Here is a 16,576-nt window from a genome sequence, read left to right on the forward strand (position 1 = left end):
TGTTTCTTCACATATTAATCATTTAAACGAATTAGGATTCATTGGTAATTTAGGCGACTTGTTAGCTTTTTCATGCACATAAGGTTGGTCATTATGTTGTTTATTTAAATATAAAGATAGTATGTTTAAAGTTAATTTATAAACATTTATATAATTTAATTAGAAAGATATTATTAGGGCTTAAAAATTCATACACAACGTGAAACAAAACACGAATTTAACATGAAAATAATCAAGTTGAAGCCTAAACCACCAGATAAATGCATTGCGTTTATGTTGATCTATAGTAAGATATATATAATTTCGAAGTTCAACCCACTAACCCGTTTAGTGGTTTACAACCCATTTAACTCGCTTGCAACTTAATTACTATTTGCCTGCAACATTTGTGGCCCATTTAATCCGTTTTCAACCCGTTTAATCCGTTCACAACATTTGTGCCAGATAACAATTCTTACCAAAAGGCATGTGGCCTAACGATATCAAGACCTATAAGAAAGGTGGCATCATAATAGTTGAGAGTTGAGGTTCCATGATAAACAAAATTATAGCAGAGTTTGCAACTTTGCATCATGGAACCTCATCAAGTGTGAGCTCACAACACAAGTACCCGTCAAACTCAAACTCGCAGCATAAAAGACCATAAACCACATATATGACACCCGCTACTAAAATAAAAGCTTGTCCATTGATAAGAAACAAGTGTTAGGATAGTTTAACCTCATTTATAGTCTTCCAAATAAGACTATTCAAAAAGCTCACATCTCAAAATTAGGGGCTAGTTTGATAAAAGCTCAAATAAAACTGGCTAAAAAAACTTGATTTGAAATAACCTAAGCTAAGTTAAATCATTTATATAACCACACTAAAATCGACCCAAGCTCGGCTCGAATCATGGCTCGGCTCGGCTCACTAACTTAATCTTAGGCTCGTTTAACTTTAAAATCAAGCTCGAGCAAAGATGAGCCGCCTCTTTTAATTTCAAACTCAAGCTCAAAACCAACCACCCAAGCTCAACTCGGGCTTGACTCATGGACAACCATACAAATAAGACTGTTCAAAAAGCTCAGAATCGACTCGTGGACAGCCGTACTTAAATCAATTGAGATCAGAATCGAGTACCGAGTAACATTACGCATCAATTAAGATCTAGTATTACACTATTAGAATCTATTAGTTAAGTTGTGCAACCGATAAATCATTCAACAACCAGAAACCTAATCCTATGATATAAAATCATATCAAGCAAAATTAAAGCAAACATAAACTAACAATTCAGAAAGCAAATTGATATAAAACAAAACAAAATCCAATCCAAAATATTAAAAGTAAAGTAGTAAACTAACATTAATAATCAGTCTTTAAACAACTCAAAACCCCAAAACAAATAAACCAAAACCTGACAAACAATCCAACCAACCGGTTTCCTCCTCAGAACCGGAGTTTAGAAAAAAACCACCGGTTCTTCCCACTCTTAAACCGGTCCTCAAACCGCTTCTTCGTCTCCTTACACGCACTCACCTTCTTATCCCGTGACTGCAACGCATCAACCGAAACCACATCCTTCAAATCCACATCAAGCGTATACCTCGTCGGCATAATATGATTATAATTCACGAGCTTAATAAACGCCTTGACGCGTGACTTCTTCGCAGTCTTCTTTGCAGAGTCCTTACGGATCACCTTCTTCGGGTACTTGGAGATTCCGGCGACGAGGCAGTGGCCGTACGGACGGTCACGTGTTCCGTCATCGAATTGCTTCACGATGACGGCTTTACGGCCGGCGAAACGGCCGTTGAGGACGACTACTGCCTTGTTAGGTTTTAGGAACTTCACCATTTCTGGTTGTTAGGGTTAGGGTTTGGTCTGCCGCCGCCGGGGTTGTGATTTAGCGAAGTGGTGTTAGGGTATGGATGAGTGGGTTTACAGAGTGTAGTTGTGGTGGACTGGTGGTGGGTATGGTGTTAGGCCCAATAGGCTAGTTAGCCCATTATCCGTTTCATTTGATTTTTTTTTTTAAATTTAACGTTCAACGAATCCTCCAAATGAATTACTGACTAAATACACTCCTCTTTTAATCCGGAAAAAAACTTCACCTAAGGCCAACGCCCGTGAACACTCGCCCGAATGAACGGTAATTCGGTGAGATAAAACTCATTTAGTTCAAGGAGTCTAACTAGTGAAAGTCATATACTCGCCTAGTCGTACATCTGAAACTAAAACTTTTTAATTAGGGTTATTGGATTTAAATACTTTCAACTTTCTCTTGTTGGTTGGAGACACTCTTAGCTATTGAAATGTATGCTATCGCTCCTAGCTTTCTCCTTATTTTTTTTCTGGCACTACTAAGCCATTCCAGAAAATGACGCATCGTCAAAAAATATTGCATCATCATAACTCACCTTTAATTTAGAAAAGGCGTTAATAGTAAACTCTTGAAATGTTCATGACTAGCTTGACAAAAGTCTACTGGTAATTCAACTCGGTTGATTTGACCTAAGGTTACAGGTTCTTGTAAACTTTCAAGTAGAAAGTATAGTTGTTGGTTTGGTTATGTATATTCGAATCCTTGAATTTTTGTTAGCTTATAATTTGATTTGTACAACCATGACATCATGGGCGGATCTAGAGTGGGTTCACCGGATTCACGGGAACCCACTGAGTTTCGAATTTTTAGTAGAACGTCCATATAAAAAGACTGGAGTTAACCCACATATAAAATATAGAGTGAACTATTACACAAATTAAACTAATGCTCTAGTGGTTAAATCTTTACTTTATAGTTGGAGATACCTGGGTTTGATTCTCTCTTGCTATATGCTCTTTAATATATTTTATTCAAAACATATTTAGGGTTATATACATTAACTACAAGATTCAAGCAAAGGCTAAGCCATGTACCGTCAAGTATTGTTGCGCATGCCTCCATGTTAGCTTTCCAGTGCTGTGTAATTGTGCTAATGCATTGTTTTTTTAAAAATATTTAAGACTAAATTCTTGGTTTAATAATTTATTTGCCGATGCATATGCTTCATATATGTATCTAGATGTGGCCTAATTAAACAAATATGGTTGCTCTAAGTGTAAAGGTGTATGCAATTGTAGCATTTGCATTTATGTTTATGAAACTTTATCTATTTATAACTTGTGAAATTAAGATGAAATTTAAGCGTAGTTTTAACCGTAGGAAAAAATGCGATCATTAGCCCACTCGTATAGTTACACCAATGACAAAGGCATGCGGATTATCCATTGTTTTTTAATGGAGTCATTTTTTTTATTACTGTATCGTATTTTTATTATGTGATTAACTTGACCTGACCCAAACCATTGAATTAACCCGAAAATTTTTATGCCCGATCCTATGAATTCGGAGCACCTAAAAACAGTGAACCCACTAGAAAAAAATCCTGGATCCGTCACTGCATGACATAAACAATAGAAGAAATAAATTACACAAGTCACGAGATTTCTCAAGTTGAATACGCTACTCCTCTCTACTCCTCTTCTAAATCGAAATAAAAGTTGCAAATCAAACTTGTATTATTATAAGACTTTCTCCAAGGCTCTTGAAATTCCTCAGTCCGTGATGATGTGAAGTTTGCCCAACTTTTCAGGCACATTATAGTATGATTGATTATAATATATGCTCGAGTGGAAGGGCCTCTCTTTTTTGGTTCTTATGCATTTTTCGTTGACTATTTCCTTTTTTTTTAATATTAACTTCATTGTCATGCAATAGATCATATGTAATTTATTTAATTTACAATTCAATTCTTTACAATCAGTTCTTTACCAACTAACATCTTTAAAGATTTTGACTTTACAATCAATTCTTTATCAACCGTCTTATTTTCACCATCTTATTTAAAACTTCATTTACTTTAGAAGTAATTGTTTACCAACTTTTTTATTCGATACAAAATAACCATTTATTCGTTGAATACACAAAGAAAAAAATATATATACACCAAGTTTCATCATATTCGCCAAATTTACATATCACTCTCACCACTCACCATACAAAGAAATGAATCAAAACCAAAACTTAAACTATACCCAGTTGTTGAATCAAGGTATTGTAGATGAAACCCCAAACATATCACTTCCAAACTTCGGATTTCCACATACACAACTAAACCAACCAATAATGTCGGTTTTCAACGGTTCCATCAAGTTTCTGGATGGTTGCAACAGGCTTCACAACAACAAATGATGTTCCAACAACTTCAACAACAAATGATGTTCCATCAGTTTCAACAACAATGCCAACAACACCATATTCTTGCTATGTCAAGCACCGAAACATCATCAGTGGAGCCCATTATCTTTAGTGTTAAAGCTACTCCATCAACCCAAAAGAAAACAAAAGGTAAGGGAAAAAAACCCACAAAAAATGTGGAATCGCCTTCTGTCTTCTGAAGTGAGATGCAAGAAGTGGACTTTGAAAGAAGAGATTGTGTTTGCCAAGGCTTACGTGCACGTTTTTGAACACGAGGACAATCTACCAAGTTACAATCATATAAAAAATATTAAATAATTATTGTATTGTTTAAACCGTTATGCTTTTCTTTTAAGGACTAGAACTACGTAGCAGTAACACAACATAATATTTTTTACTTTTTAGTTAAACCACAAGCGATCTAAACCCAAGCTCGAAACTTGTAATAATTTAAATAAATAATACCCCAATTTAGGGGGGTGTTTAGCCTAGCTTTTTTAACAAGGCTTATAGCTTTTTTAGTTTTTTTTTTTTACAAAATAAGCTTAGTTTGGTGTTTGGTTTAGCTTTTTAAGCTTATGCTTATAAGCTTTTTAAGCAAATTTGAAGATGGTTTTTTAGCTTATTTGAAGAAACTTAATTGTGTAAGGGTGTAAGTTACTCATTTGCCCTCAAATTGTGATAAATTAATAATTATTGAAGTAACTTATTACTCTAACAAACTAAAAATTGATGGATTTAACAACTTATTATTAACTTGTAGAATATAAGCTAATCAAAACACTTAAAAATAACTTATTAAATAATCTATAATATATATAAACGAAACCCCTAAAATCTTATGTATCGCGATGTGGTCGCTCCCCCCTTTTATAGAAGCCACCAGATTGCTTGATTTTTAAATGGAGGCATCTCATTTATTTAACCCAAATTCATGGGTATGAATCTTACCAAAATCAGATAGCTCTTAAATGAGTTATAACGTCTCATTAAATTAAAAATTATCTTACCAATTATTTGATATGAAAATCCTATAAAATAGGGATATACTAAAATTTAATATCCAATTTAAAAAGAAAAATATATTATTTATAATTAATAAATAATTTTATAGTAAAAAGCATAAGCGGGCCATGGGTCACCAAATCTAGATAGCTTTTAAACGGGTTATAACATATCATTTATTTATGAAACTCTTTCATTATCGAACCCTAAGTATATTATTAACTTTACAATAAAGAAAATTAAAATTCAAAAAATAAATATTAAAAAACAAAAAATGTAAAACAACCATTCTCTCAAGCCATCAGATTGCTTTATTTGTAAATGAAGGTTTTCACGCATTTGACCCGAATTCACGGGTAAAGGTCTCACCAAACCTAGATAGCTCTTAAACGGGTTATAACATCTCATTATATTAAAAATTAATCTCATAAAATATTTGATATGAAAATCCTATAAAATAGGGATATACTAAAAATTAATATTCTATTTTATTAAAAAATGATACTATTTATAATTAAGAAACAATTTAATAATAAAGAAAATAAACGGGTAATGGATATCATCAAACCCTGATAGCCTTTAAACCGGATTATAATGTATTATTTATTTGTGAAATCATTTATCATCAAACCTCAATTATATTAATTATTAACTTTCTTACAATAAATAAAATTAAAATCCAAATATATATATATATATATATAAATAAATTAAAAACAAATAATGTAAACAACCCTGTGTTGGGAATAAAATCTAGGAGATTATAAACTAGTCTAAAATATAAAAAAAATATAAAGCAGGGCGAACAGCCCACCCCCTTAAGCAGCAAAATCTTTGAGCATTATTGATAAGTCCGTGTTCACTCCTCCCAGACCTATATAGGGTTTAATAGAAGAAAGAAGATGATACCTACACACACCAACAGTAACAGTAGGAACGCTGCTGATTCAACTCACCACCGACTACTCGAAGCCGTCAAGACTGCTCTAATTAACATATTCGTCTCCCCATACGCCACTGTCCGTAATCTCACCCTCATCTGTATGTGTTTTTGTTAAACTACATATACGTATATATATAATAAAATAATATCATTTCATGTGATTTTGGTTGGTTGTTAAGGTGTGTGAATTGTATTGCGGAAGAGTACCGGATGAAGACCGCTGGGACGAAGCTCAAATCGGCCACTTCATTGGAATTGGTAACTTCAATATAACTATTATATTATTAACCTTTAAGATGCTTTCATAAAATGGTACAACTCGTTTACCCAGTAATTTCATATAAATGCAATTTCAACTCAAAAAATAAACCAAATGTACATAAAACCATAATAAAATATAATCCAAAAGCTGATCCATAACAAAAAAAAAAATACAAACACACTTTTCTTGCAAACAAAATTCGTTTTAAAATAAAAATATGCAATAGGATTATGACATCGTTTACTGGTTTACTCATTTCAATTTTATATGCTAGGTTGAAAGTCATTTTTAAAATATGGGATGCAAAAGATACCAAAAATCTGTTGGGCTCAAAACCGGTATGTTCAGAAAAACCAGCGGTTCAATGCTTTAGAAAACCGCCCAAAAATACCGGGCTCTACATACCGTTTGCATGATCGGAATCCGGTATAACCGTTTCAACCGGCCGGTATAAACCGGGTTTTAAGACACTGGTTTTAATAATTGATGCTGAATTCATACGTGTTTCACTCGTTCGTTTTAGAAACTTGAGATTGGGTCTGTAGTTGAATTCATCCTTTAGAGCATCTTTAATGTATCTAAAGGCTCAGTATTTTCAACTGTAGCTAAGCTAAGCTTGTTGCAGGTGTTAAGGTGTAAAGCTACCAGATATCTTCTTCTGCATTTTTTTGTTAACTTGCACCACAGTTTTGAGTTTTAAAATTACATTTTTTTTGGTTTCTGATTCATTAGCACCACTGATGTCTGGACTCTGATTTCTTTTGGTTTCATTTCGTTCTTTTGTTCACCCTTTAACCTTTTGTCCGTCTACATATTCTAATTCCAATTTTGGAATAGCTGTACCATCGTTAGACTCTTTTTTTGATGCTTTAGTTGCTACCGGAACAACACTAGATCTTGCACCGCTACTACCACCTGCTGTTATGAACATCGAGTCAGACCCTTTAAGAACATTGCCAGTGCGTTTCTTGATTTCTTTTAAGTAGTTTCCCAAAAAGTGCATTTTCACTCGTACCAAGTTCACAACCCAACAACTCTTTTGTTGGGGTTTGTGCAGCGGATTGCAGAAGTCTTTTGAGAGTCTGTGTTTATAGCATCAAAAGCAACGATCTCTTAATCTGTTGGGGTGTTTTTGACTTTTGTAAGGGGCTGCTGAATATTGGAAGCAGGGTGTTTTGGGTTTGAATTTAGATTGTTTTAACTTGAGAGCAGATTCTTGCAATTACACAAGGAAATAAGCTTGATGAAGATTTTAAGCCTAGGTTTAAACACCTTCATAATTTAAAATCCTCACCATAGTCTTTCAGGACATGCTATAAAGCTTCTCCTCTCTAATGGATGTGCTAGATTGGGACACCTGCGTTGAGATTTGAGATAGGAGATCACACATCTTAGAAGTTGAATTAGTATTCTGTGAAATCTGAACATGTTTCTGTTGATTACTGCATTCAGTTTTATCCCAAATACCTTTTTAGTCTTTTACAACATCTATGAACCTTACCTCTATTTCCTTAAGCTCTGAACAAGTTGATGAAGAATATAATGCATCCTTGCCTTGCTTCCTTGTCATTCTTTGTATGATTACGATTTGAATAATCCCTGGAGCTGTAAGATACTCTCGTGCACACACACACACACACACATCTAGGAATAGAGAAAGAGAGACCGAAAGTCAGTTATTTTCTCATTACTTCTTGATGGATAACATAGTATTACAAAGAGTACAGCCTAACAATCTATTGACTAATTGATGGCACATGAGGGTTGGTTAATTTTATTGAAATGCAAGAGCCCCACAGTCCACACGATCCTCATTTCCAGCTCAGACAGTCTTCCATATACTCTTTAGTTAGGATCACATAATAGTTTTGTATATGTTGACACAGACAACGAAGTTGTTGTTTCTAAATGAAGCAATAGTCAACTTCTCTTGAACAGTTTTAATTCTTTCTAGGTGGCGTAGTTCTGTAATGGACACATTTGTGAATAAACTATCTCATGAAACTATGAAATTTTTCTACTTGATTGCATTGCTCACATTTTTCTTTGTTGACATCTACCTTCTTGTTTTTTTCTTACAATTTCTCTTTGTTAGAGGATTTGGAGTGATCTGGTACATTTGAAGAAGTTAATTTCTTTGCTTTATGTCTGACAATATTAGTGGGATCTTTATGTTGGCAGATGAAGCATCATCCGGAGTTAGAGAAGTTCGAGAAGCATGGGAAAGTCAACGCAAGACTTACACTTCTGACTTTTATGAGCTTGACCCCTGCATTGTAAGTCGTTTAAAGTTTTCATAGTTTATTATATAAATTCAAACGTCTTTCATAAATGTGTGGTTTTGAGAAAATGTTACACTCAGAACTTTATCTAATTGCATTGTATATAACTATATATGTATCTACCTGCATATTTTTAGCTCATTTAAGTATTTCTGACCATGCATCTTATTCACTTATTATTCAGGAAAACTTGGAAGCAAATTTAGGGGACAAGGGAAATACAGCTGATATAGTTTGTTGCATGCAACATTTGCAGGTCTGACTTCATTGTTTGTGCTAATAATAATATCAATTATCTCTCATATAATCAGCAACAATGTTAACTTAATGTTCTACTGCAGTTCTGGTTTTAAACTGAGGAGAAAGTACGAAGACTTCTGCAAAATGTATCATCTTTATTGAAACCTGGAGGTTATCTTATGGGCATTACTCTGGACTCGTCTACTATATGGTATGCTACAATATTTTTTATATCAGGTTAAATAACTGGTAGCCTTTATTGGGCATTAATATGTGCTGCTGAATGAAATTGCAGGGCAAAGTATCAGAAAAATGTTGAAGCATATCACAACCGGAGTGGTGGTATGAAGGCAAATGTTGTTCCTAATTGCATTCGAACTGAAAACTATATGATCACTTTTGAAGTTGAAGAAGAGAAGTACAACAAAACATCCACCCCGTCATAATTTTTTTTAATATTAAATTAAGACTATCTGAATTTATCTTTTATTGTATGGTAAATTACAGGTTTCCGTTTTTTGGGAAAAAGTACCAGCTGAAGTTTGCAAATGACGCCTCTGCTGAAACACATTGCTTGGTACATTTTCCAAGCTTGATCAGGTTGGGATTTTGACTTCTAAGTTACGATTCATTGTAGTTTTTGCAATTTAATGCTTATAGCATGTTTCCAGGTTGGCCAGAGAAGCGGGACTTGAATATGTGGAGATACAAAATTTGCTGGAATTTTATGACGATAACAGGTGTGTAATTAATAATTATCTTATATGTTTTTCTGAAATATCGTGTTCGATGACGTGCTCTGTTTATAAAGGTTGATGGCTTCTCATTTTTCTTTGTGATATCAGAGCACAGTTTTCTGGGATGCTTCTAGAAGCCGGTCATGGTCTTGTGGACCCCAGAGGGAGGCTGTTACCAAAATTCTATGATGTACTAGGTTGCGTGTCTGCTTCATTCTTTTCGGTTTTCACCTTACAAAAGTTCTCCAGAATTGCTTACATGAATCAAATGAAAATATTCTTTCTTTTTTTGTTTTTGTTTTTTTTTTGCAGGCTTGTATACTACATTCATATTTCAAAAGCCCGATCCCGACGTGGCCCCTCCGCTTATGACCCCATTATTGCATGAAGGGACCCAAATCATCGATGAGGCAGGTTTTAATTAGCATATGATGATTGATGTACACACTAATTTTAGTTGTTTTTACATATAATGCTCTTACGTGTTTGAGTCCCATTAGTACGATCCACATTTCACAGCCTTTTAAGCGATATTGGTACCGTTTTCTTGTTTTTTAAAACAGTAAATAAAAAATGATCAACGGCAGGTTTACATCTTTTTTTACTGACACTTGATATTTCTACTGACTTGTTGAATTTTAACTCTTGCATATAGTATATTAACAGCAACGAATGTAATTTACTTATTCATTCGTCACTAGATTCACAATGCTTTATTTAATCTAATGTTTGTAGTTCCGTTAATTTGTTACTCTAATTGCTAAGTGGCTTATTCAATTCTCATCAACCAAAACAAATGTATTGAAAGTATTATATTTCTCAAATACGGCCTTTAATTTTTATAATCAATTTATTAATGATATGAAAACAAATATTATTACAACAGTAATGTGTATTTGTTGAATGATTTAGGGGGTTGTATCGGTATATGCTTCAGAATTCAGATATCGAGTTTGGTATGTTTTAACCTGTAATCCTGTGTGTTATACTTTTTGATTGACCCTTGAATTGAATCCGCAGAGGGAGTGGCAAGGTAGCACATGGAGGGATGAAGACAAAACTGGACCATTGCATAGTGATTCAACTTTCTGCATCGGGAAAATAACTGAACAAAAGTTTCTCAGAAGCTGTCTAATCTATAACCTTCCTTGCGCTTTCTGGTACTCAACTAATGTAGCCATTTTACGTCTTTTAACTGCATTTTAAACCTTTTGTTCTGTTTTGGGTCCACTCAATGTATAATAATAATTATTATCTAGAGCTGTTAGTTGTAACTTGTAACGCGTTGTTATTGATAAATTATCGAACCTTTTGAAGCTTAAGATTGTGTGTTATCGATTGTTACTGTTAGCGGACAGTCGTTTTGCGTTTAATGTACAAGAAAATATACACTTAAAAGGATTACCGAATGCGCATCCAATGGAAGGTCTGTTAAACAATTTCTTGTTAACAGAAACCATGAAGACATAATAGTATCTGCTCGTCCAACTTTGAACACTTTGCAGAGGGGACCGGTTAAGGAATGATAATCAGTTTTAGTTTTTGATAACTTATTAATCCACGAGCTAACTTTCACTGTGGTTCCGAATAGCTTTTCTATATTGATGAAATTGAATACTAAAAGTCCTACAATATAGAGAGAATATGCATTTAAATTTGATCAACGTTAGAAGCTGCAAGTTACAAATGGAAAGATTTCCAATACAATGTAACATGTCTTATATAAGGACAAGAGGTGCGGTCACTCAAGGTACCACAATCTTCATAAATTCTATAATGTTATGTCATTTATATCATATAGTACCCTAAAACCACTTAAACAATCGGCAACACTCCATCTCAACTATCCTTTTTTTTTCTTTTTTAAATAAAATCATATATAAAATAGAAACCATTCCATTAAAACTTAAAAATAAATATTACACTAAAATATGATTACAAAAAAAAAATAACAAAAAACACACATACGAAGAGGTTAAATCCGTGTCCTCTACTGGTTCCTCTCGTGCTCGACCCCCCCCCCCCCCACCCGGGATATAGATGATTTTTTGGTTGATTGATTCTTTAAATTCTCCATGAAGATTGATGATTGTGGTTGAAGATTGGTATAGAATTTGTAGAAATGTGCATGTAAAATGGTAAATGGTGAAGATTAAATAGGAAAAAAAGTTTTTTATTTTAATTACCAAAGCCCCAACGATCAAAACCATTCCCGCGTTCATATTTTACGTCGGATAGTTGTCCACTAAATGGGTACCCCGAAATTCATGTTAACGTGACACTAGCAATGTTCCTTTTTCGGGCATAGTACCCCAAATCCATTTGCTGAGTGCGCCCCATCTTCTCTTAACAACTGAAACAATTTGTATTCGCTAGCTATTCACTGAATTCCTTGCACTAAAAGCCCAAAACTCAACCCCGGATGAAAATCTCAAGGTTTATATGAAAGTTATGTAAACAAACTTTATTTTAAAGGGCTTTTACTGTAACTTATTGCCTGTTTGTCTTCTATTTTTACACAATTTGTTGCGCTTTTTATCTTCTATAAGAATCCCACCAACATTTACTAAGACTTTCCGTCATAGGACGATGTCTCATGCCACCTCAGCGAAAACCTTAGTTAAATAGGGTGCTGAGAGAGGAGGCGTTACCCTTATCGCCCTTTGACACGAAGAGGCGGGGTAGACTACCATTCACTAATCACACACACATTTTTTTATATGATTTTCTTTCTTTAATTTATTTTTTAGTTAAATCGCAACATGATTGTTAAATGCGGGTTAGTTGAAGCCCACTACATAATGGCAGCGACATTCAATATTTTAAAAACCGGTATTTTACTCATATCAGATTTAGTTCAAAACGGGATAACCGGTTGAACCGAAATGTACCGGGAGGTTCAACCGGGCTACATAGTTTACTTGTAATTCTATATAAATACAATTTCCACTCAAAAAATAACCCAAAAGTACGTTAATAAACATTGCACTTGAACCAAATATCACACATGAACAATTGTCGAGTCAGATAGAAAGTTTCTATTTTGTATACGGAATTAGCTCAGTAACAAAAGACGTAAATAAACCAACATTGGATTTGCAGGATACAAAATTGGTTAACCAACGAATCGTCGTTTACCATGTTTACTCGTTTCAATTTTAACCGCAATGTTATAAAGTCATTTTTAAAAAATATGAGCCGCAAAAAATCTCAAAATCTTGGGATTTTAAACCGGTTTGCCGGTTTAAACCGGTATTTTAAAAAAACCGACGACACGATGTTCTAGCAGAAAACCGCCCAAAAATACCGGGCTCTAAATACCGTCTTTCATACGAATATCCGGTTTAACCGGCCGGTATGTAATGTTTTTAAAACATTGGTGTAAAATAAATCTTAACCTTTCAAACCGAATTTGAAAACCTGTTTTGAAGACTTGAAATTGCATATCAAAAACCAAGACCATACACACCACCAAGAAACTACAACTAATAGATATGAGCAGCAATGAAACAACTCTTGTGGAGGCAGCACTGCGTGTGCTGAACACACCTGACCCAGTTGACAAAGCAAAACTTGGGGACCAAATAGCCAACCATTGGCTCCAAGGTCTTATTACAAACCCATACAACCCTTCTCAGCCTGATCTCATCGTCCCAGACCGACCCGCCAGACTCACCAATGTTAGCTTCTAACAGTCTCACAGTACAATTTAATAAATAATCTGTTGTTGCTTTTGTTTTTTGGTTGATGCACACCAAGTGTTCGATGAAATGACTAGCTGGTTTTTAATGTTGTGCAGGTGAAACTGGTGTCGCCTAGTCTTATGCCGAAGCTCGGGAAAGCCGGGAGCTTGCAGAGCAGACAGGCTATTGTGCATAGCCTGGTGCATACTGAAAGCTGGGCCATTGATTTATCTTGGGTACTTCTTGTTCTGTGTCTTTTCATTATGTATATTTTGCTTATGGGTGAGCAAACGCTGAAAAAGTTAACCGAAACTAGCGATAACCGAAGAAAATCGATAGTTATGGTTAAGTGAATATGATTAACCGACTATTCAGTTATGGTTATGGTTATGGTTAATGTGTCTCCGTTAATTGACTACCGAAACCGAACCCAACCTTGTATGTTTATGCTTTTCTAAAATGTATGCCTCTATGTCCACGCTTTATACCTTTATTTCCAACTTTGAACGTTTAAATTTAGGTCGCAACTGTCCATAAGATAGCTTGGAACATTATAACCAAGTTTGGAACTGGCATATTTCAGAGTCGAAACTTCATAATTGAGTTTGAAACACCAAAATCAAACCGATTTCAACTAGAATAAATGAAAAGGAAAACATATAACTATGTTGCCGGACTTAACTGAAACCGACCCATAACTGACGGTTAACCAACCATTTGGTTATGGTTATGGTTATGGTTAGGCAGTCTTCTATAACCAAGCCTCGTTTATGGCCATGGTTAAGCCCCCATAACCGAACCGACTTTCCCCTTAATTAGATTATGTTGATGATGGACCTACTCAATGGTGTAGCCAGGGATGTCAAAATATATGAATATATAACACTGGAAAGAAATTTGTATGGGTTCAGCCGAACCCGTTCCTCAAAAGCTACCTACGCCCCTGGACCTACTGCTATAGGTGTTTGTAGAATTGTAGCTATTGATAGTGATTGTGAAATTAAAATGTTTTATTTGATCTATCTGATTGTTTTTGTGCATGCATGTTATTTATACAGGACATCATTGCACGTTTTGGTAGTAAGCAAGAGTCAATGCCAAGAGAGTTCTTTGATGATTTTGTAAGAGTTGCACAAGATGAAGGCCGCCACTTCACGCTTCTTGCAGCCCGTCTTGAGGAATTAGGTTCTTTCTATGGAGCTTTACCTGCTCATGATGGTTTGTGGGACTCGGCTGTTGCTACATCAAAAGACCTATTTGCACGCCTTGCAGTGGAGCATTGTGTACATGAGGTACCCTTAATGTCAATCAGCTTACATTATTATCTTTCTCATTTCATCTTCATGCATTTAATAGTTAAATAAATAGTTAAGAGTACTATCCCATAAAGGTCCATTTTTCTTTCACTTGATGAACTAATAAGAGTTAATTAAATAACAGGCAAGAGGACTGGATGTGCTACCTACCACCATTTCTCGTTTTCGTAACGGGGGTGATAACAAAACAGCTGATTTGCTGGAGGAAGTTATTTATCCTGAAGAAGTCACTCATTGTGCTGCTGGAGTTAAATGGTTTAAATATCTTTGTTCACGAACGCGCGGAGATAATGCAGATGAAGAAAGTGATGATGACGCGGTTAACAAGTTTCATGAGGTTGTTAGGTCATATTTCAGAGGTCCATTGAAGCCTCCTTTCAATGAAAAAGCAAGAAAAGCTGCTGGATTTGGTCCTCAATGGTATGAGCCACTTGCTGTCAAAGATTTTTCACAATAATGTTAACATTGTAAGGTTGTTTTAGCAAATTTTGACATGTTAATCGTCTTTGAACTAAAATGTTTTGTTTTGACTCGGCATGCCTGTTTTAATTCCTCATTGTGCGTTTAATTAAGTATTTATATTATTGGTTTAAATTGCCGGTTATCCTTAGTTTTCGTATATAATCAACCATGAATCAACACAATAAGATGAAGGAATGTTATATTCAAAACCACACCTTGAAGGCCATTTCTTATTGGTTAACAGGGTATTAATGGGTCATTTCAGTTTTCCTAGCGGATATTATCACTTGCTTTTTTGAATCATTAGTAAAAATTATTGTTTGAATCATTAGTAAATAATGATTACCATCCAAACATTTATTCGACAAAAATGATACATTTACAACAAAAAGAAGGGCGAAAATCGGAAAACGTCAAGGCTGGAAGCCAAAACTCAAATACGCTGTTATTATGCTCACCAATGGAACAGAAATGTTGTCATCTAGGCCTCCTTTGGTTGGAAGCGACTCGACCAATGTTGCCACCATTGCAACCAATGCCACTCGTTGAATTGTTTTCACCCGATCTAGCTCAAAGTACCCAAACTTTGAGAAGTAGTATAGCATCCTGGATAAAAGGGTAAAACAGTCTATTACCTCAATCTTAACTAACAAAACTAACACAAATAATACACAAGCATCTGCAATTCTGCACATACCCAATTGAGATTAAGAAACCAACTATAAACATAGATATGCTACCAACCCAACTCTTGTGTTTGTTGTAAGGAAGTTTTTGGATTCCGAATCTTCTACCCATGATATCCGCAATACCTGTATTAGTGTTATTATGTTAAAAACAAGTCTAAAAAGGCAAGAATCAAAAACATAGAAGGTTGAAAAGAGATACTGAAGAGGTAGGTCCCAGCAGGGCCCAGTTGAACCCGCAAGACTCACCTTGAAGAGGGACGTCTGCGCAAAGACCAACTGGTTCCGCAGGACCCACCATGCTCAGAAAGATGAAGACCTTACGCGCAGTACGCCAGCTGTTCCCGCAGGAAAAGCCTCCCAATGGTGAAGTACCCCGCCTGTTCCCGCAGCTGCGGATACAAGCCATCAGGGAAGGCTACCCGCACTAATAGCAAGGCTACACGCACAAGGCACTAACTCTCAATAATTCAGTAATGTCACCTGAAGAAGGAATGAGCAAGGCGGGAATACTCCCGCCCAAATGAGCCAGTTCGTACGCTTCTGGAGGATCTTTTGTACTATACCTGCCAAGGTATGGACAAAATAGACAAGATCTGACCAAAGCAGCCCATGAACCAATCACAGGGTGACAGCTCACTGACAACAGTACGACGAGGAGCACGCTCTAGTACAAAATGTCACTATCAGCCGCTGCCTACTCACCAACCCTTGTCGTGGCACGTACATAGCCTGCAG

The 16,576-nt window shown here is 35.3% G+C and overlaps 2 protein-coding genes and 1 pseudogene across 3 annotated transcripts; 2 read left to right on the forward strand and 1 right to left on the reverse strand.

Moving 5' to 3' along the window:
* Positions 1-1,431: 1,431 nt before the first annotated feature.
* Positions 1,432-1,874, reverse strand: LOC143612241 (large ribosomal subunit protein eL27-like). Its single transcript, XM_077086271.1, has one exon. It carries the CDS (start codon positions 1,837-1,839, stop codon positions 1,432-1,434), a length of 408 nt encoding a protein of 135 aa, XP_076942386.1. The 5' UTR covers positions 1,840-1,874.
* Positions 1,875-6,129: 4,255 nt separating this feature from the next.
* LOC143612238 (mRNA cap guanine-N(7) methyltransferase 2-like) lies at positions 6,130-10,897 on the forward strand (annotated as a pseudogene). The gene is made up of 11 exons (XR_013149913.1): positions 6,130-6,246; positions 6,350-6,428; positions 8,614-8,708; positions 8,899-8,970; positions 9,056-9,165; positions 9,250-9,372; positions 9,462-9,554; positions 9,626-9,694; positions 9,800-9,888; positions 10,004-10,101; positions 10,712-10,897. The product of XR_013149913.1 is annotated as an mRNA cap guanine-N(7) methyltransferase 2-like (transcript).
* Positions 10,898-13,185: 2,288 nt separating this feature from the next.
* LOC143612242 (uncharacterized) lies at positions 13,186-15,161 on the forward strand. Its single transcript, XM_077086272.1, has 4 exons — positions 13,186-13,371; positions 13,491-13,610; positions 14,433-14,666; positions 14,815-15,161. The coding sequence occupies exons 1-4, from the start codon at positions 13,186-13,188 to the stop codon at positions 15,145-15,147; spliced, it is 873 nt and encodes a 290-aa protein (XP_076942387.1). The 3' UTR covers positions 15,148-15,161.
* Positions 15,162-16,576: the final 1,415 nt, after the last annotated feature.

This window comes from Bidens hawaiensis, unplaced genomic scaffold (assembly GCF_021521415.1).
Source record: "Bidens hawaiensis isolate Kalapana, Puna unplaced genomic scaffold, B.hawaiensis_p1.1 tig00034026_1, whole genome shotgun sequence".
Taxonomy (NCBI): Eukaryota; Viridiplantae; Streptophyta; class Magnoliopsida; order Asterales; family Asteraceae; genus Bidens; species Bidens hawaiensis.

Excerpts from the sequence above, each read along its gene's own strand:
- LOC143612241 (XM_077086271.1), bottom strand. The coding sequence starts at position 1,839 with ATGGTGAAGTTCCTAAAACCTAACAAGGCAGTAGTCGTCCTCAACGGC.
- LOC143612242 (XM_077086272.1), top strand. The coding sequence starts at position 13,186 with ATGAGCAGCAATGAAACAACTCTTGTGGAGGCAGCACTGCGTGTGCTG. Across the intron at positions 13,372-13,490 it reads GACCCGCCAGACTCACCAAT|GTGAAACTGGTGTCGCCTAG; the intron begins GTTAGCTTCTAA and ends AATGTTGTGCAG. Across the intron at positions 14,667-14,814 it reads TGGAGCATTGTGTACATGAG|GCAAGAGGACTGGATGTGCT; the intron begins GTACCCTTAATG and ends ATTAAATAACAG.